Source organism: Xiphophorus hellerii, chromosome 14 (genome assembly GCF_003331165.1).
Source record: "Xiphophorus hellerii strain 12219 chromosome 14, Xiphophorus_hellerii-4.1, whole genome shotgun sequence".
Lineage (NCBI taxonomy): Eukaryota > Metazoa > Chordata > Actinopteri > Cyprinodontiformes > Poeciliidae > Xiphophorus > Xiphophorus hellerii.
In genome coordinates this window covers 18,197,293-18,220,437 of record NC_045685.1, presented here as the reverse complement: position 1 = coordinate 18,220,437, position 23,145 = coordinate 18,197,293, and the positions used below count along the sequence as shown (strand labels likewise).

General features: G+C 39.2%; 1 protein-coding gene across 1 annotated transcript in view; it reads left to right on the top strand.

Annotated features, from left to right (window-relative positions):
- The window catches only part of plcb3 (phospholipase C, beta 3 (phosphatidylinositol-specific)), a 68,334-nt gene extending 53,357 nt beyond the window's left edge, over positions 1 to 14,977 (top strand). The window contains exons 10-34 of the mRNA XM_032583041.1: positions 333 to 479; positions 644 to 801; positions 1,754 to 1,836; positions 1,980 to 2,064; positions 2,679 to 2,817; positions 3,128 to 3,217; positions 3,314 to 3,387; positions 3,468 to 3,564; positions 3,709 to 3,793; positions 4,241 to 4,365; positions 5,406 to 5,560; positions 5,652 to 5,813; positions 5,918 to 6,017; positions 6,143 to 6,247; positions 6,892 to 6,983; positions 7,102 to 7,213; positions 8,396 to 8,440; positions 8,554 to 8,663; positions 9,375 to 9,442; positions 9,560 to 9,695; positions 9,988 to 10,064; positions 10,217 to 10,297; positions 10,447 to 10,504; positions 10,706 to 10,792; positions 12,190 to 14,977. Coding sequence (XP_032438932.1) covers positions 333 to 479; positions 644 to 801; positions 1,754 to 1,836; positions 1,980 to 2,064; positions 2,679 to 2,817; positions 3,128 to 3,217; positions 3,314 to 3,387; positions 3,468 to 3,564; positions 3,709 to 3,793; positions 4,241 to 4,365; positions 5,406 to 5,560; positions 5,652 to 5,813; positions 5,918 to 6,017; positions 6,143 to 6,247; positions 6,892 to 6,983; positions 7,102 to 7,213; positions 8,396 to 8,440; positions 8,554 to 8,663; positions 9,375 to 9,442; positions 9,560 to 9,695; positions 9,988 to 10,064; positions 10,217 to 10,297; positions 10,447 to 10,504; positions 10,706 to 10,792; positions 12,190 to 12,468 — 2,750 coding nt within the window. The 3' untranslated portion in view covers positions 12,469 to 14,977. The remainder of the gene's footprint in view (positions 1 to 332; positions 480 to 643; positions 802 to 1,753; positions 1,837 to 1,979; positions 2,065 to 2,678; positions 2,818 to 3,127; positions 3,218 to 3,313; positions 3,388 to 3,467; positions 3,565 to 3,708; positions 3,794 to 4,240; positions 4,366 to 5,405; positions 5,561 to 5,651; positions 5,814 to 5,917; positions 6,018 to 6,142; positions 6,248 to 6,891; positions 6,984 to 7,101; positions 7,214 to 8,395; positions 8,441 to 8,553; positions 8,664 to 9,374; positions 9,443 to 9,559; positions 9,696 to 9,987; positions 10,065 to 10,216; positions 10,298 to 10,446; positions 10,505 to 10,705; positions 10,793 to 12,189) is intronic.
- Positions 14,978 to 23,145: the final 8,168 nt, after the last annotated feature.

The following is a 23,145-nucleotide window of genomic DNA, read 5'->3' as shown; positions in this document are numbered from 1 at the left end:
AAATTTGTGGCCTTTGGAGTGATTTTATTTTATGCCACCCAACTGCAATTGAAGAATGACACAAATTTGACCCGTCCGTCACAGGTGCAGATGCAAACTTTTTATTTTTAATCAGGGTAGAAAATATTACAAACATAATTTTCTTACAATACAAAATGTGAAGTGCAACACAAACATTTTCCTGTTTCTAACCAAGCTTTCATAATGACCAGAAATCAAATCATTATTCTTCAGCCTTTGTTGGACTTCTGTGTTTGAAATTTGTTTTGTTTTAATTGTAAATGTTTTGAATAATAAAAAATACACCTGGTCCGTCTGTCTTTCTGTTGCAGACCAGCTCAGTTTGCAGGGTTTCAGTCGATTCCTCAACAGTGAGGAAAACAATAGCTTACCTCTGGAAAACCTTGACCTCTTTGATGACATGACCCATCCGCTGGCTCACTACTTTATAAACTCCTCTCACAACACATACCTCACAGGTAAAACGTTCTGCAGAAGAATCTACACCTTTACCTTTAGTGGTTTATTTAACTGAAAAGATTCAGTGTGCTTATTGAAAACTGTAAAGCTTTAATTAAATCACCAGTGGCTCAATTTGAACATATAGATGTGTGTGTGTGTGTGTGTGTCTGCCTGTCGCCAGTGGGTCAGCTGACGGGCGCGTCATCGGTGGAGATGTACAGGCAGGTGCTGCTCACTGGCTGCCGCTGCATTGAGCTGGACTGCTGGAAGGGCAAACCCCCAGACGAGGAGCCCTACATCACCCACGGGTTCACCATGACCACTGAGATCCCATTTAAGGTGCCGCACCCGTCTTATCAGCCTCTTATCCAGCTCTTTCAACATTTATTCAAATTCAGTTCAAATTCAAAAATGCTTTATTTATCCCAAGTGGAAATTAAATGTTGTCGTAACTCATAACATCCAAGTATCTTCAAAGAGTCGTTGTCGAGGGTGATGCTGTGGGCAGGAAGGATCTCCTGTAGCAGTCAGTCTTGCAGCATATCTGAAAAGGCCTCTGAATGAAGATTGTTTCTGTGTGACAGTCTCACAGCAATATTTCTGTTCAGGAAAGGCAATATTCCCCAGCATGTGTAAATTTGTCAGTTTTAAACTGGACATATGCTTTTCAATCATTCAGTGTCGCATGTAAATCATTCACTAATGGTCTATATAAAGTACAGCTGCAATGCTTTGCTTTGAATTCCTGGTTATTGTACCTCTATAGACCCCTTGTTTACGCCTGTTCTGAGGCGCGTATTAGAGCAACTGCTCTTATTTTAAATGTGAATGAGACATTTCACACCCCACCTCTCCCTCCTCAGGTCACAAAGCGTTCCGCCCCGCCTTGTTTGGGCATTTTTGTAGTTCAATAGCAGCGATAAAATTATCTACTGGCAGAGAAACTTTTTATTCCAAAGTTTTTTAAAGATATCAACAACAGAAGACTTGTCCATCCAACATCACATGTTGAAACCAGAAACTGACCCAGAGCAATAGTGTTATTGTATTAATGCTTCTACAATAAGAAGCAAACAAAGCCTTGGCATAAGGAAGCAGTTAGCTAACGGGAGCATCAAGAACCTCACTGAATCCATTTGGGTCATGTGTACCTCAAGACAAAAACGGCAAAAACCAATCCAGACAGAAGCAGAAATGTGGCAATAAAAAGTTTATTTATTTATTTTTCAGATGTATTTTGTGATCTGAGATTCTCACATTTTAAATGTCCTCTTTCTGTCGTGGCCTGCAGGAGGTGATTGAAGCGATAGCAGAAACCGCTTTCAAGGCTTCCCCTTACCCTCTCATCCTGTCTTTTGAAAACCACGTCGACTCGTAAGTCTAGTTAAAACTTTGTCACAGGCTGTCTGCATGTGGCGCTTGTGTAAACTCTATGCTAGTATACTAGCCATTAAACTTGCCCACTGATGCTTGAAGGTATGTAGGGCCCAGTTTCTAATAAGTTTCTGTCATTTCAGACCTAAGCAGCAGGCCAAGATGGCAGAGTACTGCAGGACGATTTTTGGAGACGCCTTGCTCATTGATCCACTGGATAAATATCCGGTAAACTCAAATCTGTATTCTCTGTGCTATCCAACCTCAATCATCTGATAGATCCCTTGTGATACTTGTATCTGCTTAATCTGACCTACGACCCCACAGTGGGGCACTAAAGGGGAGACGGGGGGGAACTTTCCTTAGAAATTGTGGAAATTAACAGTAAATTGGGGGGCAATTTCAGCAAATTGTATCATACACAAACATGAATATAAACGTTTTGTTTCATCACAGGCAGAAATCCATGCAAAACAATACAAGTGAGAATATTACATTTTAACATCACTGTTGATATGTGAATGTGGGGATCATTCAGTTAATGTACAAATGTTTCCCCATTAATTTTACAAGTTAAACCAGAATTGACAAGCCTGTTTTTCAGCAAAATAAAATACTTCTTTAATTTCTGTGCTGCAAAATCCAACAAGAACAGTCATGTTTTGACCATTCTGATAGCTTTAGCTTCAGTTTTAAACACTGAGTTTGGCTCAGAGTCTGAAGTTTGTCTCTTACATCTGATGAAATTAAAAGATACCTAGTTTTTTTTTATTGCTAATCTGGTATCAATCCTGTTTCATTTTGGCTCAAACATTACCATTTATCATCTGTATGGCTTTTAGCTGGAACAAAATATCCCTCTTCCCTCACCACAAGAACTGATGGGAAAGATCCTGATCAAAAACAAGAAGAAGCCTCACCTTGAGAAGACAACCGTACGGCGCAAAGATCCCGTCCTGACCCAGCCGTCGCCCTCCCGTGGTAGGGATGCAGACAGTCACCAGGGTGAACCATAACATGTCACTGCTAAAATAACTGTATCCAAGTAGAATAATAAAAAGTTGTGTGGAGGAAACAAGTGTGACCAAAATGGATGAACAAGCAATAGAACCTAAATGGGTTAGATTTTGAATTGATTTGGTTTATCGGAGTGTCATGCACCACAGTATTGTGCCCAACCTACATAAATTACAAATGGCTCCTTGGAGACAAAGAGTCAATAAACTCAGGGTGATTTAAAACTTTTTGCAAACCTACTTTAGCTGACACACTTAAGTTGCTGGTTTTGCAGATTCCCCCCTCGCAGACACAGAGGGACAGAAGATCTTGTCCAACGGCGAGCAAAAGCAGGCTGAGAAGACGGCCAAAGACCCTGGGCAACGTAAGTCGCTCGGTATTCTCAAACAGAGTTGAATGGATTTGACCGGTCCACATATGTATGGTTTTTTTTCTGGATATATTTATCCTGTTCTGGCAGGAGGAGAAGGAGAAAGTGAGGAGGAAGAGGACAATGAGCCGCTGCCAGAGGGGAAAAAGGCCGCCAGTGAAGAGGTATCAGAAACGGTTGATTGACCCTTTGATGGTCTCTTTGGGCGGCTTGCTGATGGATTACTGCTATCTTTTCCCCTCAGGGTACAGCCCTAAACGAAGTGTCCGCCACTGAGGAGATGTCCAATCTTGTCAACTACGTCCAGCCTGTTAAATTCAAGGGCTTTGACAATGCATTGAGTAAGTGTGTGTTTGCCGATGATGAGATGGCTGGGACGGTGGCAAAATGATATCTTTGAGCGCTTTTGAGTGATCATCAAAATTTTCTTGCATGCTCCTTTACCAGTTCCTAATATTTGTCCTAACCACCTTCTGTTTAACCAGGGAGGAGAAGGCACTATGAGATGTCTTCATTTGTGGAAACCAAAGCCATAGAAATCCTGAAAACCTTCCCCTTTGAGTGTCTTACGTATCCTTAAATACTTGAAGCAGAGCTTGTGTGCTAATCTCTCTGCCAGTATTTCTCCAATTTCAGAAAATGGATGTACAGTTTCCAAATCTGTATTCCTCCAAGCAGAGACGGAATCCATACTGTTACGTCGTTGGATGGTGTTGGTTTTAGGATCAGTATTTGATCTCTGGACAAACAAAAGTCTGGTCCCTTATTTGCAGACTCTACATTTTCACTTAGATTATATAAACAATTGACATCATAAGTGGTACCGCTGATATACCAACCAACTGATCCGCCTTCTTTGTTCAAACCTGAACTAGGTTTGACTCTTACATCGGCCTGGACACCATCAGGAACTGAACTTTGAGCTTTGCAGCTCCCAGCATGTAATAAATTGAATCTGCAGATGTTGCGCCTCCCTGTATCTGTTCGGCATGTGGATCCTTGACAGGACTCTTCCAGGTACAATAAGAAGCAGATGAGCCGGATCTACCCCAAAGGAACGAGGGTAGACAGCTCTAACTACATGCCTCAGCTCTTCTGGAACATCGGATGCCAGATGGTGGCACTGAACTTTCAGACTCTTGGTAAGCACTGTTAATTCAGCCTTGTTTTTTTGGATTGTCTGTGTTTCTCTCTAAAGCTGACGTATATTCACTTTCACTGGCAGCTCTGGTAAAAATCTGTAAAACACTCTGACATAGATTCCCTTACTCACCCGTCAAAGCAATAGGTAATATGTTTAAAACAACTAGAGGTGTGACAATCAGGAGGCCCCAATTATCACGATGACTCCTAACATAATTTTAGGAAATATTCCTGTCGTGTTTGTGGAGTTAAGAGCAAACTAGTCTGGTCAGAAGGCACAGAAAACTGGTGGCGTGATCGGGAATTCGCCAGTCTAAAACCTGAGATATTCAACATGTTGGATTGTCTTGGTCCAATATGGCAGCGTGTGGTGTCCCCTGAAAACAAGCGAGTAACGCAACCAGTTGAATGTGATGTTTGGCCAATCAGAAAGCACGATGGAGGGGCATCCAAAATACACTGAAGACAACTGTCATCTTAAAAATAGTCCATAAACTCTCACCATTGCTTCTTCCCAATAGGCCATTTTTGTTTACTCTAAACTCACATTTGGTCTAGGGAAGTTTTGCGAGATTTCCTGAATGTTGTGGAGTTAAATCTGTCCAAGTCTGGTGTGTTGTTTTCACCCTGTGGCTGAACACAAGGCACTGTACAACTAAACTTGTTACACCTGAAACTTTTTTATCATCATGTGGGGTCTGTCAGGTTTTGAAAATCAGCCCGACCATTTTAAAATCTTGCCACGTGAACAAGGCTTGACGATAGCTCTTCTGTTTTTCAACAAAAGAGAAAAAAAGCAATTCTTAAAGTGCGATTTTTATTCAACTGAATTAATGTACTCAACCTAAATGTTGGGGATTTCTAAATTTCTCAGTGTGAAGTCGGGTTGTTGCAATAAAATAATTTACTTTAAGCCTTTTACCCTTTTTAGCTGTGCCAAAAACACAGAGGGCTGAATTAGGAAACACTTTTATGTCAACCTTCACAGAAATCTTCTCCCTTTTGTAAATTTTGTAAAATGTTTTTTGTTCTCTCTCAGACCTCCCTATGCAGCTGAACATGGGCGTATTTGAGTATAATGGCCACAGCGGCTACCTGCTGAAGCCAGAGATCATGACGAGGGGGGACAAACAGTTTGACCCCTTTACAGAAGAAATAGTGGATGGGATTGTTGCCAATACAGTAACAATTCGGGTACGAACGAAGCTGTTGGTGTTTCTTATTGTCTGATTAAAGCAGCTTGTGTCACCGTGCTCTTAACTGTGTGTTACTGCCTCTCCATCAGATAATCTCAGGTCAGTTCCTGACAGATAAAAAGGTTGGTGTATATGTGGAGGTCGACCTGTTTGGACTTCCACAAGATACAAAGAGGAGGTCCAAAACCAAGACCTCCAATGGGAACTCCATGGACCCCGTGTGGGATGATGAGCGCTTTGTCTTCTACAAGGTTGCTCACAAAGCAAACTTTTTTGTGTTATAACTTGTTCTCACATTTCATCTTCTGTCATACATCCTTTGTTAAACTCGTGTGTTGTTTCCAATACATTCCAGGTGATTCTCCCCTCACTGGCCTCTCTGAGGATATCTGCATTTGAAGAAAACGGCAGGTTCATCGGACACCGAATTCTCCCAGTATCTTCCCTCAAACGTGGTGAGCTTTCTGATATTTATGTGATCTGAAAGCAAAGTACTACTACTAAATTACAATATATGTCCTCAGGAATGTTTTATCTATCATTAACAGGTGTCCATTTGTTTTATATGTCTTCCTTTTAGGCTACCGCTACATCAACCTGAGGACTGAGTTTAACCAGCCACTATTAGTGGCCTCTCTGCTGGTTTACACTGAAGCTAAGGACTATGTCCCTAATCAACACATGGGTAAATTTGCCAAATTAATTTCACTAGTAAGGAAAACTACCTGCCATTTAAAATAAATTATCATCCTTCAGTTGGTATCAACAAGAATTAACAGGATAAGTAACTGCCGCTGTCCAGTACAAAAAAGTACAGAAAAAACGGCTGCTAGGAATTTCCTGTTTTTCAGTCTTTTTTTATTTTCCTTTTATAAAGGATTTTTAGTTTATTTTTTTGCCAAATTAGCGACTGTTCACAGAAGCTAATCTCCACTTTTAGCTAGCAACATTTTTAGGTCTGCTTTTTATGTAGCTAGTGTCTCTTTATTTATTGAAATAAATGAGTTTAAATAAATGCTTTGATATATTTGAAATCCATATATTCATATTTTTTCTAGCAAAGAAACAATCTTGCAGTTGCCACCAATATTGTACTTGGTTAGCGTTGATTAGCAGCTTGCCTGCCTCTCATGTTGTTAGCATATTTGTTGTTTTATTTAACTTCCTTATTAATAAAACACTTAACATTTACATTTTATATCGCACAGTTATTTTTAAAATACTTTTTAATTTTCAATCTGTTATGTATGGCTCTCTAATGAACAGTTAAAACGCCATAATCTCATAAAGTTAAGCTAATCTGCTTCTGGTGTTTTTGTCTGTACTCAGAATACATCGAGGCCCTGACCAACCCCATTAAGCACATCAACCAGTTGGACGCAAGAGAAATGCAGCTTGCTGCTCTCTTGGAGGAAGCTGAGGTAAGACAAAAATATGCTTTACTTTGTGAAGAAGTTAGTGAGCATGTCTATGGTGTTCTTTATCTTTCGTCCACTGTAATCTGTTTTAATATATGAAATGTTTACATGTGGAAAACAGTCTGAAGACGAATCCAGTGAGTCGCAGGATATTCCAGATTCACTCCCTTCCCCTGAGCCGCCGCTTCCCAGCAGTCCTTTCGAAGAGACTCCTGACCTGCTTCCTCCACCAGGTAGGGACATCCACAAATTCACTGTTTGAGTGTCGGCACTGGAGTGACAGTTTATGTAAAGCTTATAGCTTATAGCTTTACATAAACTATGTAACTATGTAAAGCTATAGATAGTTTAGCTTTACATAGAACATGCCAACTAGAAACTAGGAGCTTCTAGTTGGTAGTTTCTGTGCCAACTAGAAACTGCTTAAACTAGACCTGCAGACCCAACAGGGTTTTTTAATGTTACATTAGCCACCAGATGCAACACTGGTTTAGTCGAGAGAACCGCAGAGAAGAGCTGTAATGTGTGCTAAGCTGATGTTCGTAAATGTGCAAGAATCATGAAGGCCAAGGAACACATCGTCACACAAGTCAGGGAGAAAATTGTGATGACATTTAAAGAAGAGTTGGGTTATAAACCGACATCTCGACCTCTGAACAGATCTCCGGCTCAGCTCAATACAGAAATAGTACGGCGTAACTACAAACAAAGCAAGACATCGTTGTCCCCCCAAACTGACATACTGGGGCAAGCAGAGCATTGATCAGACAAACAACCAGGATTATCATGGTAACTCTAAAGGACTGCAGTTTTCTATAGGCTCCAATAACATAAAAAAGTCCTTAGATCTGTTGCCAATAGCTTTTTGATGAAAAGTCGCTAAGTTGTCAACAGTGCTTCTCTCGTCCTGACCACAGCCTCACTCTGCTCATCCCCACTCCCATTAGTGTCTATTGACTCTGCCCACTTCAGGGGATTTATTATTTTCTTTTTCTAAAAATTGTCAGGGCTTTATGCTTTCACAGGGGGTTTAAGCAACACTAAGCATGCACATGCTTCCAGTGTGCATGAAAATAAGGGGGAAAAGGACATTAATCCTACACCAACCTAAAGCTGGAGCGTTAGCATGACTCTATCACATAAGATTTACAAACAAAAAGACTTTTAAGTTTGTCGTTCTCTTGAGACAAAATGTGGAAAAGTTAAAGGGATATTTCCCAAAGCATCGTACTGTTCAGAAGCACCAATTAAGAAATTTTTTTGACAATCAATGAAAATATTTTCTTGTGGATCTGCAGTAAATTTAGCTGAATTTGCATTCAAACCTCCTGTTGTTGAACAAGTCTGAGAATGATTAATTTGTCCATCATCTGTTGCGCATGAGCTGTGAGTGTTTTCTCTGCCTCCTGTTGTAGTGCAAAGTCCTGCGGAGGAGGATTTCATAGTAGCCATAGTCACAGGTAAGATCTTCACAACACATTAATTCCACTCTGAAACGAATGAAGTCGTCTTGTTTGACACACAGCCATCAGGGTTGACATAAGCTGGACTTAAAATGATATTTATATTTCAGATGTCCCAAGTTTGTCTCTGGAGGAACTGAAGCAGAATAAGAATCTCACCAAGATGAGAAAGAAACAAATTAAAGACTTCAATGAGCTGCAAAAGAAAAACCAAAAGAAGGTAAATGCAAAAAGCTTTATTTGGATGTGAGAATGTTTAATGGGGATCCAATGTGCAAAATTCACATTTTGCACATTTTTATACTTCCATTTGGGTCTCTACAGCTTCTAAAAGAAGACAGCTTAAAAAAAACACCCAGCCGTTTTTTGGCAATAAGTTAATGTTTTTTGGTGTCTGGAAAATGAGCGGTTTCAAAAATTTCCTGATTGTCGAGTCACAATTGAAAGGCACTACACTGTTACCTAGCAACCCAAGAAGAGCTCCAGCATGTTTGGTCAGCTGTATGCATTGTACAATGGCTGCTGGAAAAGACAAGCGTTTTGCTGTTGGCTTCCCATCCAGAAATCACTTGCTGCATTCTTATTGGTTGTGCAGGAGGCTCCACTTCTGCTTCTCAAAGATGTACAGCTATATAACTCTGCATCCATTTGCAGCCGTTTTCATGTTCGAGTGTAAACGTTGAGTTGGGGAGTAGCTTATTTGGATTTCAAGAAGCCCTAAAACAGCTCATTCTGAAAGGAGCTCAAAACAAGCAGAACTGACCAAACTAAAATTTCATCATCTAGGAATGATTTTGTACAAAAAATGTCAAACGTGTTGTATAGTTCATAGAACTATTCTAACTTGTTCAAGAAAGCAGGCTAGCATACAAATACTTTCTTGTGCTCCAGAAAGTATTTGGTTTTTCATTGTGTTTCCCCCCATCCCTAGATTCAGTCTGAAAGTCAAAAGAAGCGCACCACCATTGAGAAAAACTTCAAGCGTAGCATCAAGAAAGGGTGAGTAAAGCCTGAAGGACGGAAGAGGGATGAAACGGGTGAAAGAAGGCAGCGATGTGAAGATGAAAATAAAAGATGAACTGAAAGGTGCTGAACTGGTGTTCCTCTGTGCTCCAGTGATTCCCAGGACAAGATTGGAGACCTGGAGAAGCAGAAGGCCCAGCTCTGGGAGAATAACATGCAGGAGCTGCTGGAACTGCGACAGGGCCTTTATCTGCAGGAAAAACAGATGCAACTGCAGCACCTGGCAGAGGTAACAACACTTTAACACAAAGCTGAATACACCAGTTGCTCTAAGACGTTGACGTTGGAGTAGGGGATATGATCCTTGTTCATGATAATCATTGGAACTTCCTCCTTCTCTCTGCTCTCCCGATTTTGTGCGCTAACAACACCTGTTTAATAAAAAATTAGCTTTTTCTTATTCAAATTTTTAGACATTTCAGAAATAAACTCTCTAAATTCTACAAAGTACCGTTTGGTCCAAAATGCTTCACCTGTCAGCCTCCTGTGTTCCTGAAAAACCTGCTGCTGTGTCTCCTCAGGAGCACGAGAAGCTAAAACTGACGGTGACTGAATATCAAGAACTTCACACCAAGAAGCTCACAGACATTTGCATCAAGTAAGAGCAACAGCCAAACCTACGGTTTTCCAGGATTCATTTTGCTCCTGGTTGGAATTTCTCCATATTCTTAACTCTCAGCTGTGTCTCTTAAATCAAGTTTATTTGGTTAATTTTATATGTAGACAGTTAATCTGTTACTGTGTCTGCAGGGAGAAGAAGGAGATCCAAAAGGTCCTGGAAAAGAAGCGAATACAGAGCCTGGTAGAAGCAAAGAAGAAAGATCCTGACTTGTACAAAAACATTTAATTTCCATTTACCTGTTTATCAATCTGAGATAAAAGTGCTTAATTTATTTTTTAGATCCAGGTCTCTGTTGTCTTTCATTGCTCTCTTTGACCTTCGTTATGTTTTATCCTTGTTCTTATTTCTCTCTCTCTAGGAAATTATCTGATTTCAACAAGAAACACATAAACGATTGTGTGGAGATTTTTCGCAAGGTAATCCAACTCATGTACATCACTAAAGCTCCTAGCAAGTTTAAAATGACTTTTCTTATAGCCCAGTTTTCTGTTCTGGGCTTCATCTGGGGCTAATTTGTCTGGAGCAGCATTTTTAGGGACTTTCATGAGCTTTTCTTTGTGATTTCATGATATTTTTCATCCTGGTTTTACCTAAAATCTCCACTTGCTCCTCACCAGCTTGAGAAGTTGCAAAGCATGAGAAAAGAGAAGTTCTTACTGAAGCATCTGGAAATGACGCAGCAGATGGAAAGTCTGCTTACACAGGTGAGTGTGGACAAAACTAATCATTACAAGAAAGAGAAATACTTCACTCTAAACAAGGTTTCCTCTGGTCCTACTGTGCTGCATGTTTGGCTGCTACACGTCTGATTTAAATAAATTGAAGGTAGTTATTGATTCATTTAATGGTAACATATTTTTATATCGCTTGTCTAAGTACTCAGTTGTTTTACATGAGCACAATAATATGAAACAAGACAGAAAAACACAAAAAGTTAGATTTAAACATTAAAAACATTTTGATGATGTTACATATATGCACTTATGTGTCTCTTATTCTGTGAAAACAAAAATCACATTCTAAGTAGTAGCTTCTTTGACCACAGCGCACTGACTTATATTTATATTCAGATTTTTCTGCATAGATACAACTCAGACTAAGAACTTGCTAAGTACACAATTGTTTGTACAATCTGCTACATATTATATACAAAATAACTTTAATCAGCATAAACAATCATAAACTTAACATTAATTACTAATAAAAACATATATTAATTATTATAATACACTATGGACATATAATACCGTATAAAACCCTGCTAATCTAAAATAAAACTTCCCAATCTCAAGCTAAATGTGGCTAACGATTAGCCTAACAGCAGGTAACGGTCACCTCTCCTCCAGCTAACATTTAGGTTAGCGGCAAGTAACAGCAACTTCCAACGGCTTCCTCCGCTGCCATTGCTAAAACTACAGGCAGCGCAGAAAATGGAGGTCATCGTTCACCACTTCTCCTTCTGTTCGCTGATTGGCTCAGTAGAAAATCTACCGGAGGGAATCGGAGTCAACAGGAGAAAAAAGCGCAGGCTGTGCGGAATAGCGCAGGAAGTCAACGGCCAGGCATCAAAACTGAATAAATGTCAACAAAACAATGTTTCTAATTTGCAAAAGAAAAGTCCTAACCATCTAACTGCCCCATATGCACAGGAGCCTCCTGTGAAAACGGAAATCACTTTCTTAGTAGCGGCTTCGCAGCGTTGTTGTGACGCTCTGATGTTGACATCCGCATCTGATGTCGGTAGAGCTGGCGCGAGAAAGACTTCAGCGAAAGTCTCTCTCTCTCCCGCCGCCCCCCGCGTGCCACTACTGCCGATGTAATACCAGTTTCTGATATAATTGGTATTACATCAGAAATTACTTCACAATCATCTAGCAGTGAATGAGATTCATAAATAATTAAAACAGATAATAAAATAAAAATGGCTAAGGGGGTGACTTCAAATAGCTCAATAATCCTGGGCACCACAAATGTTGGGTACACAAAGAAAAGATGTGAAGATGTAAATTGGTGCTTAAAAATGCCTTGTATTATCTCAGAAACTTTATACTGACAAACAACATTTTAACCTCCCTGTGTTTGTCTTTGTGCTCCTGAGCAGCTTGAGTCGCAGCTGAATGAAAAACTGGAGGAGGAGTACAGTCAGCTGCCGAGAGAGATCAGTCAGCACCTTCCTTCGGACCTACAAAACAAAGGCGCCTGTATGGGCTCCCCGTTGTCGGCTGTGCCCAATCACAGCAGCCCCACCTCTGGCACGCCCTCCAACTGCTCCACGCCCTGGTTCCCGAGATCGCTGGACAACAATCAGGGCTCGCTGCAGGACTCCACGTCCTCCTCCACTACTCCTGCCCCGTCGGAGTCAGAACTTTCTTTCAACTAGACTTTTACATTTTACAGAGAGAGAGAAAAAGACAGGGGTCTAACTTGATCATGTGTGGGGTATAAATGATTATGGATTATCTACTAATTTTATTCTTTTTTTAAAAGAAATCACTGTTTTGTCCTGGTCTACAGAGCTGTATTTTTTATTTCGCTGTTTTTGACAAATTTGTTATTGAAATCCTCATTAGCGTCATAATCAAACCTTTCTTTTTTACACATTTAAAACGATGTTCTTGTTGATTTAAGCGTCTCTTTTAATTTTTGTATTCCTCCGTCTTGCAGCCAGTCAGATTTGCTGCATCATGGCGACCCAGGGAAGCTGAAACTTAGTGTTTCAAACGTCTTTAACCTCTTTTTTATACACATATTTTTCTGGAAAGCTTTAAATTGTGTTGAACAAAGCAGCATTTGACATTTTACTGGTTCAGATGTTATCACCATGGATAGTTTTTAGACCCAAATATGTAAAAAAATATTCAAGCTAAAATTAAGGGATTTCTTTTTTTAAAGGTTTTAAATCTGAAATTTTTTTACTGTAATAGCAGAACCTGACCACTAGATGGTGATAGAGGCTTACCCTCTTCCTTCCTGCGGGAATATTCAGCACTCCATGACCATCTTCACCACAATCTGCAGCCTAATTGATCGTCTTTCTGTTTTTATTTTCTCTCTGAATGGAAATATCTTTAATCTGAATGTTTTTATCTCCTGTGTGTGACATGGCAGCCTGGAGGAGGACGTTACCTAAATTAGCAGGACTACTGTGGAATAAGCTGCACTATGACATCTTAATGTAACTGAGACTCTGTTTCCATCCTGCGGATGTTGTTGTTGTTTTAAGGCTGATTTAACTCTTAATTTCATAACCTCGATGCTTTAAAGCCGACATAAGAAAAGTTTTATGTAGATTTTATTTCTCCTAAATGTTCCCCTAATTAACTGTGGGACACAAAGTTAATGGTACGTTGGGTCTGCTTCTACCAAAGCTTCCAGTTTTTCTGTATTATTTTTGTGAGTATTTCCTCTTTGTCCACTCTGACTGGTGAAATGATGGTACTATGTATAGATGATCTGTGTATATGTGTAGCTGTACATGAGTTTTACTACTGACTACTAATGTTGGTGGGTGATGGAGGTTAAATTGGGGTGAGGGAAGAACCAAAACGAGTCTAATTTTATTTTTTTGGTTTTATTTTTTTAATATTTAGGAAATCCTGTTTGCTTTTTATGAGCACTGGCTGCCTTTGTTTCTTCCTGACTCCTGTAATTACATATCTGATTGAGCGGATTGTTGGCATGGATTCTTTGGAGGAATGGGTTTACATGGACCCTGCGTGATGCGTTCATTCAGCGGTTCTGACATATCCACACAGCTGCTAAACCTCCGGGTGTTTGGGGCTTAAAACACTGAGACTGTTATAAATCAGTTTTCTACCATTAATGTCACTGGAATCCTAACCAAGTCAACGGAAAATCAAATGAATCGGTTTTCTAAAAACAATAGTTTGTTTTAATTTAATTATAAAATTACACCATTATAACTTTTTCAGACGACCACATGGATTTAAAAAATATTTTCCATCTCCTTTTCATCCAGTGAAGTCTTTCTTTTGTCGACTTGGATGCAGGATTGGACTTGATGTAAAGTTGAAGATACTAATCAATCATCTCCATCTTGAAGGTTTTGAGTCAGGACTTACTAGAACTTGGATTTCCTTCACTTTGGCTAAAATCAGACCCGTTTGAAGCGATGTAAGCCCACAGCATGCTGCAGCCACCACCCTGCTTCATTGTAATTGGTGACATGAATTTGTTTCTTTGCAAAACAAACATTTTCGAGCTGTTTATAATTGGATATATCTGGATATTTTGTTCAGAAGAAAATGGATCTGTTTCCCAACTCTTTTGTACAAAAATAAGGAGATTGCATGAGTTCATGTGAAATTACTGCTGCTCCTCTAACAGATTTGTTAAATTTTTAGTTGATTTATGCAAGGTGAAGGTAGGAAACATCATTGTCTCAATGTTTTCAAGTCCTAAACACTGGAATTGTAACAAGAATTCAACAAGGAGCTACTGTTTACGTTCAGGGATTTTTTTCTGTACAATTCCAGTTTGCTCCTTTTTTTTACCTGTCATAGCAGCTTTCACCTGCAGGGGTCAGTGTTTCCTTTGAATGAAACCTCTTGAGCTTTACAGATGAACAGATGATGATTGTCAACGCGCTCTACTCTGGACTCACATGTGTGACTGTCAGCAGTCTAAACCAAAAATGCCAACACATTCCTCTCAGTCCGTTCGGAAATGGAGCGTGGTTTAAAGTCATCTTTCTGTTCTTTGGTGCGGACAGGATTATCAGGTACTCGCTCGTTTCGCTGTGGTTAAAAAGCACTTTTGGATGTTTGTGAAACATGTTCCCAAGATGCAGGTTTCATTGCAGCCACCTTGCAGTTACACCTGCTCTTTGTGCAAAGTATCTGTAGCCTCCTGAATACATTTTAAGGAACGGAGGTGGTTTGTTTCCTATTTGCACTTTGAACTTGGGTTTTACTTGGTACCGTTTCGTCTCAGAATGCAAAGAAAAGTCATCGATTCACAGGCACATTAATTTTGAACCATTTCTTACTTCACTTTAGGAACCTAAAGAGGTGCATGCATTGGTAAATGTCTCATTGCTGGGAATTTTTTGCAGTTATGGACCGTATTCTGATCCGTGGTGATTCCAACCAATTAAGATTCAAGCCAGCATCTTAAACTTGCTCCACCAATTCTGGTTCAAAGGTTTACTAAGAAACACCCTAATGAAACGACCATCAGGTACATATTTCAAATAATCCAACCTGGTTGTCTGCATTTTTGACTCTGTCTTTACGATTGAGTATATATTCGTTTAAAGATTGTATTATATAAAAGTGCAAAAAATAACTAACTGCACCTTTAATAGACCAACAGGACACTACATTGTGAGGCTTGGAGAGAAAATGTTCTATTTCAGGAGTGTCAAACTCATTTTCGTTTTGGGCCAAATCAAGATCATTCATGCTCTTAAAGGGCCAGTTGTGCCAGAATGTATTGATTAAACTTGTTCACAAACTGCTAAAATATCACTGAATTCTTAAAATTAAATGATATTGACCATCTTTTCAGTCCCTCCAGGATTTTGTGATTCTTTTTGTGATTTTTTTCAATAAAAATCAAAATGTTTGTGGTACTAATTTGGAAATATTTGCAATATTTGCACTTGTTTATGTCGGTAAATGCGACTTTTTATTACTCGCATAGGTCATGGACTATAATCTGACATCAATTTAGGCTGAGGCAGCTGTTTAGTACAAGTAAGAAAGTTTTTGCAATAAAATACCAATTAAGTATTAATGCAAAAAAAAGTGGAAATTCGTTAATTTTGCATGAATTTCCACAATAATTCTCAAGAAACTGGAGCGACTGATTGATATAATTTGGCAGTAAACAGAAAAACTGCATTGATTTGTTTGATAACATAATATTTAAGCACAATTAGTGTTTAATCTAGAATCTAGAGGGCCACATAAAAAGCTACGGCGGGCCGGATCTGGCCCACGGGCCTCCAGTTTGACACGTGTTCTGTATCAATGATTTCTTTGCGATTTAATGTAAAACTGCATTAACTGCTGTTCTGTGTCAATAAGGTTGTAGAATGAAATTAACCCTTTGCATGGATTTGTGTAAGTTTGTCACAAATCGCGGGCATTATATCAGTAACAACAGTATCGATGTTACTGTTGTCAAAATCACATCAGAGCTTTATGAGTCGGACATTTTCCTCTCGTGACATCATTCCAACATGTTTGCATGATGTTCATGATGGTTACTCTCGCTGGTCTCAGAGTGTCGCTTGTTTTGATTTTTCAGCAGTCAAGTTATAGCAGTTTTACCAGTTTGCGTCAAAGTTATTAATTATTGATCATGGAGGTAAAAATTTGTGCAACTTCTAAACTTCACTGAAAGCCAGGCAGTTTCTTATTTTCAGACATGATGGGAATTTACCTAAGCTGTAAAAAAAAAAGGACTGCAGTAACACATGGCAGTATCTGTACCATGGTGTTTATGGCACAATTATTCGACTGGATTAATGTATTGAGAACAATATTTATTCATACGGATTTTTCTAATGCAGTTAACTTTGCTTAAAATTACATTTGGATTTAAATGAAATGTGCCACATATGTCCCTTGAATGGTGGAAGTGGAGTCAACTGCTAAAGGGCACTGAGGCTGCGTTCACACTGCAGTCCAAAGTGACCCAATTCTGATTTTCTTCCCGTAATGCGAACTACATCTGATCTTTTCAATGCGTAACTGGTGCTATTTTCTGCTGGAAGATTTTCTTGTTATTTAGCCTGTTTGTTGGTTCCAAATTAATTTAGATTGATATAAAAAAGTGCCATACTGTGTATCACACTTTTATGTAGCACTAAAAGTTGCTACATTACAGCCATAAGTGGGTGAAGCCCTAAATTACTTTTTCTGGAAGAGCTAGTTAGCAACAAGCTACTGCTAACAAGCACAAGGATGGCAATCTGGCCCTAATTATGGGTACAAGTTTATGTTGCCAAATCTAGTTAGAAACAGGACATTAGTCAAATTGCACTTTAGTATGACTGCTAGTAAGCAACACATTAGCTCTAATTAGCAGTGATGCTAAATATCGAGCCTATTTATTCATACAAACTTGTACCGCTTGAGCTAGTTAGCAAGCTAGTGCTAATTAGCAATTTCGCTACAATCTGGGCTTAAGTGTAAGTCTGTGGTGCTGCTGCCGATTAGCAATTGTCCAGTCCTATTTTATGCTATCACTACAACCAGCATTAATTGTAAGAGCATATTTGTAGTGGACTACAAATCAACTAACTATTAAGAACTTTGTGATGTTTGAGCCTCCTGTGTTAACTACAAACAGGCTAGTGCTATTTAACAGATAACTGCCAGTGGCCTAATCTTAATTAAATCTGTCTCTACAAGCTGGTGTCAGTCAGGATGATATGGACAAGATTTTTTAAAAACTGCCAAAAATGCTAAGGTACAGTATATAAGTAAAGAAGGTTCATTTTTTAGCACCATGTTGGCTACTTTGTGTTCACCATTTATACAAATAAATTGGGAAGCTTATTTAATGTCTGTATTGCAATGAGGCACCACTAATTGTTTGGTTTATCAGGTTTGGTTCAGAAGTAAATTTCTAATTTTTGATGTCCAAAATCAGGCTCTAAAATAAACAGAACCGTTCCCTCATACGGCTGTAGTCGCTGTTTTTGCTCTGTTTAGTCTGCAGTGTGGTCCGTGTGGCCCAGTCCATGTTCTGCTGCTGTTCGTTTTCCTTTTCCATCACTATAAACCAGCTGGATCGTTTTTAAGCCACAAACTTTAACTTCCTCTCTGTCTTATTTACGTTGTAAACTACCATTTAGAACATCATACTTACAGGATTGCTGCAGCAGATATTACGGCGCTCGGCACCAAGCAGAAATCTTTCCTCTTATTAGACATTTGGTGGCGGGTCTCCCTCTGGCCCACCCCCAGGCCTCTGGCTGACATCTTTCCCCCTCTGTTCTTCCTCTCTCTGCCTCCCTGTCACATTTCTTTGCCTCCAGTTTCACCCAGTAATGAGACCATATTTTACTCCTGCACTGGTTAAATTAATTAAGAGCAGCAGTAGAGTGTGTTCGCTTCAGACGTCATGCAAAATACATGAGACGAGATGTGGGTTCAGTTTTTCTGTAGTGTAAATGACTGTCAGATATAAAGGGAATGCTATATGTCGATCCGGATGTAATATTTTATTGTTCCTTTCTAATTAATGTAAAGTATATGAATGTACCTTTAGTAATAAACTTGTAACTTTATGCAAATCATTTGCAGTTTTCAGTTTTTCTTTGTTTATGGTAGTTGAAAAGGGCGTAGAAATGCATATTTTCCTGTCACTTTCCTTCTATTATTTCTAATAAACACAAGTAAATGGCATACAGTCGATTTTAATTAAACGGATCCTCCTTAGTTGCTCTTTTAGCCTATTTATGTATTTATTTATGCATTATGGGGAAAATCTGACTATATGTCTGATGGAGCAAAATGCATCAAATTATGAAAGACCAGAGCCGTTTGTGAAACACAAATTGTGTAAAAATGAATTCAGCTTGCTTAAAGCTGTTATTAATGTTAAATGATAAAGGAACATGATGGACAAGGAAAGTGGAAGAGTCTTAAAGAAGATTTACTGTCAACATCAGTGTTGTAGTACTGGAGACCATTTCTTGATGGACTCGGGATTTTATTTCAACACCGCAACTGTGTAAATATCACTAAACTTACAGCAAACTGTCTAGTTTATTTGTTGACATGTTTGTTTCCACTGGACGCAAAACGCACCGATTAAAATCCAAGCAATAACGTGACGTACCAATTACGTGTTTCCGTTACTCCCCCTCCTCTTCCCCACCTTTCACGAGCACGCGGCGCTCTCAGACATGCGCAGTGGTTTCCTTTGAGCGGCAGAAGATGCGTCTAATTGTCAGTAATAGAATTGCGTCGCATAAATAATAAGAAATCCGATGGCGACAGCTAATTCAGCAGCGCTTCGCTTTCACAGACGGTTTGGACCACGTCTAACTTTTTTTTTGTCACTTAGAAAAGAAGCTCAAAGAAAGATGAGCTCCGTTGACGTGATGTTAGCAAAGTTAGCTGTACAGAGACACATAAACATTTGTGATAAAAAAAAAAGTCCCTCACTGCGCTGAATTATTGTGCGGAGGTGTTGACCAACGTGTCGCATGTATGGGACAACACTGTGTCCAAAAGTCTGCAATCTAGTGATGTGACATTCACGAACGATCCGATTCTTCTGAACATCTCTTTACTAAGAAGACATGACTGGAGCCGTTCTTTGTTCTTCTCTGCGCAAAAAGTTGCTATGCAGTGTATGCAACGCATAGGGGCGCTGCACTCCAGGGGGCGCAAAAAACGATGTGGGGAATTATTTTTCTAGTCAGCATTTTTTGTACTGAACAGCTGTTTGTGTATGAAATGATCAATAACAGAGGAACAGCACTGATTAGGCGTCCCGCCCCTCCTGCCAGCCACTCTGCCCTCTCATATAGGTAGGATCCACTGAGGCGTGTTTTTTCCCCCTTTTCTTTTAAATTTTAATTGTAGTAGTGCACTCACAACAGGGAGCTAAAGATGGGGCGGCAGAAAAAAACTCTGGGGCACCAAACAGAAAATGGAAGAGGGGGAAGGATAAAGATGTTGGAGAGACGAAGAGAAGCTTTTCTAAGTTGTTGAAAGACAGAAGGTAAGTAATGTCAGTGTATCAACAAGAGAGTTGTAAATATTCAGGTTAGCTTAAGCTAGCCTAAAATGACAGGTGGTTGTTGTTGTCTCCGCCCCGTATTGAACCAATACGGGACGCGATTTATTCCGTATTGCTATAAATGCCTGATAGACACACCTATCACACACATCTCAACAATGAGTGTAATAATAATGACCAAAACAAAACACGGGAAATATTAAGGTCAGCTAAATTGTCATTGCGGAACCTAAATAGGACCCTCCCGCCCCCAAATCCCCACGAACTGATGCTGTTGTTCAAACCCTTAACTGTACTTTAATTTTATTTCACCAGCTAACAAACCTTATTTCAGTTTGTTAAATACATTTGTACCACATTACTTTTGGTTTCTGAATGGTAAGTCAACAACAAAACACTTGCCATTTCCAGTAGCCATTGCAAGGGATATACAGCAGTAAAACTAGCTGACAAAATGTGCTGGAACTCTTGGGTTGCTAGGTAACAAGCTGGGGTTGCTAGGTAATGGTGCAGTGCCTGCTGATTTGTGATGTTACAGTGTAGAGGTTTTTGAAACGGCTTGTTTTCCAGACACCATAAAACATGAACGTACTGCCAAATAACAGCTGGGTGTTGTTTTTAAGCATTTTGGCTGATTCTAAAAGCAGTAGAAACCCAACTGGAAGTTAAAAAAACCCCTGCAAAATCTGAAGTTTGCAGAACATGTTCCATTTAAGACATTGATGTACTGAAAAGCCATACATTAAAGACATTTATGCAGATGGCGGGTAAACCTGAGACCAAAAATGAAGACAGAAATATCTAACAAAGTCTTGTTATCCTTTGCCATTATTGGGTTGTTTTCTTTCAGCCGACAACGTCCAGCCTTTCTTAAAGCTTCCTGTCAGACTGAGATGACAGATAAAACCACAGCCTTTACGTTTCATTTCATGTAGAGTGATAAAAACCTCTTTTGTTTCCTGTCTCCCTCTGCAATAAGCAGGCAGCTTGTTTGGGTGAATACTAATAAGAAATTGTTTGTACAACTACAAAGCCAATTAACCGACTAAGAAGTGTCAAAAGCGTTTAGGCATGAAGGCAGAAACTCGGGGCCCCCAAGAGACGAGGCTATCAGCGTAGCGAGTCGCTTTCTGTCTGCTTTATCCCACGGGATGAATTTGTTCCAGCACCAACTCCTCCCCTCGTTCTGTTAGACGTTTCTTTCCCCGTGTTTTCTTTCTTCTCATACACTTTAAATCCATTCTTAAGAGTTTTATTCCAGCATGCTCCTGTCTTCCTTCACGTTTCCCTCAGGTCTGTGGTGTTTACGCCGCGTCCCGTTCTCCTCCAGCAGAGGATGCAGACTTGTCTCAGCGCGGTGGTCACCGGCGGATCGCTGTGAGAATAACAGCTGCCACTCTGCTGTTGGGAAGCTGACAGAGAAGAACGGGGACAGGAGGGAGACGCAGGAGCTTAAACACCTGGAAACCCCAAACTTTGCTTGCTATCTACCCTAACTGGATCAGTTTTAGTAAGTGAATTGAAAACACAACCTTGTCACTGGGTCTATTTTAGGGGGGCTGTAGCCCCTCTGAAATATCCAGAAACCCCCTAAGTAATTTGGTAGTTTTTTGTTATTATTTATTTGTTTTGCCAACAAATTCAATATAATATGGCCAGAATATGAGTTTAAATAATCAAATAAACTTTTATTATTAATTCAAATATGATTACATGTATATGTAACAGGGTTTTATTTTAGTAATATTATAAGTTTGTCAAAATGTGTTTATTTATTCTTTGAATTTATTTTGTTTAGTCAGGTTGTTTCTTCGGACATTTATTGGTGTCTTAAGTTCAGTTATGCTGCTCTTGACAGTTGGTGGTTACCATAGCAACCAGTAACTGACAGCTCCTCCCCCTTTTTTCTGTTGCCGTTGGTAACTGATACGTGTTAGAATCAGCTCTGTGTTTTCTTTACACGTATATCTTAAAATATATTTTGGACAAATTTGATAGTGTACAGTGTTTCATGAGTAATTGTGCTATGTTTTGTGTATGTTTTTAAATGTTATTGTTAATGTTGCCCATTTTAGCCTGGTTTAATTGCACATGTAAATGCTAACTGCTGCTTACTGCTTATTGGGAGCTATTGTTTTGTAGTTTGATTATTATTTATTATATTTTATTTCATGCACAGGGGCAGAAGCTGCTGGACTGATGTTAACCACCAACTTGATTTTCTTTTTTTCTTAGAATAAATGAACTTGAACTTGAATGTGTCCGTCATAAAGTTCTTAACGTACTGGATCCGAGACGAACACAGAAGGGTTACACATGTACAGCTCTGGAAAAAATGAAGAGACTGCAAAATGATCCGTTTCTCTGATTTTACTTTTTATAGGTGTATGTTTGAGTAAAATGAACATTGTTCTTTTACTCTATGAACTACTGACAACATGTCTCCAAATTTCCCAGCAAAATTTTAGTTTTTATTTGCATAAAATCAAAAATGGACAAAATAATAAAAAAGCTACAGTGCTTTCAAACCTCAAGTAATGCAAAGAAAACAAGTTCATAGAATAAAGATATTCAAGATAATGAAAAATTAGGTGGAATCACCCTTTAGCCATTTCCCGTTTTCGGAAGCCAACTTCAGCTTCGTTTTATGTTGAGAAAATCTGTCCCAAAGTGCCTGAGAGCAGATCCGTAAATCACGGTTGAGGTGTTTATTGGTCAGCAGTGCAGCAAGGCTGTTTCACCGGTTTGGTCCCAGGTGTCTTTCAGGGTTTGCATGCATGAGTTTGCAAACTTTCAGCAACCTTTCCCTGCAGCATGCGGCACAAATATTCTAATGTTTCTTAGGTAGAATATAAAACTGTATTGAATGCTTTAGTTGATAATTACTGCTTATGTTTAACACTTTTTGTCAAGTTGCAGACCAGAAATTGGAGAATGAACTAATCTCAGATTTGCTCATTCTTCTTACCACCAGATATTTACATAAAATCAACAAAGAGACAATTATTTTATTTCTTCAATGCTTAAATTAAATATAAAGCTTTTCCTGCTTTAGGTCTCTAACTAAAATTATTTTTCTATTTGCTAAACACATACAGAGATTTGAGATAAACCCTTTATATCGGCCGAATATATTTTTTACCATTATATAAAAAAAGAGTCCACATGGAGTTTTACTTTCAATTTTCATTAATGTTCAATCAACGTAAAGTAGTAAAAAAACAAAACCTCATGATTGTTTTAGTTTACATGTCAGCTTGTTGACTTGACCTTGAGTAGGTTGGCCAATGATAACTGGGTGGACATGGTTTCCAAGCTACTGGTCCGAGAT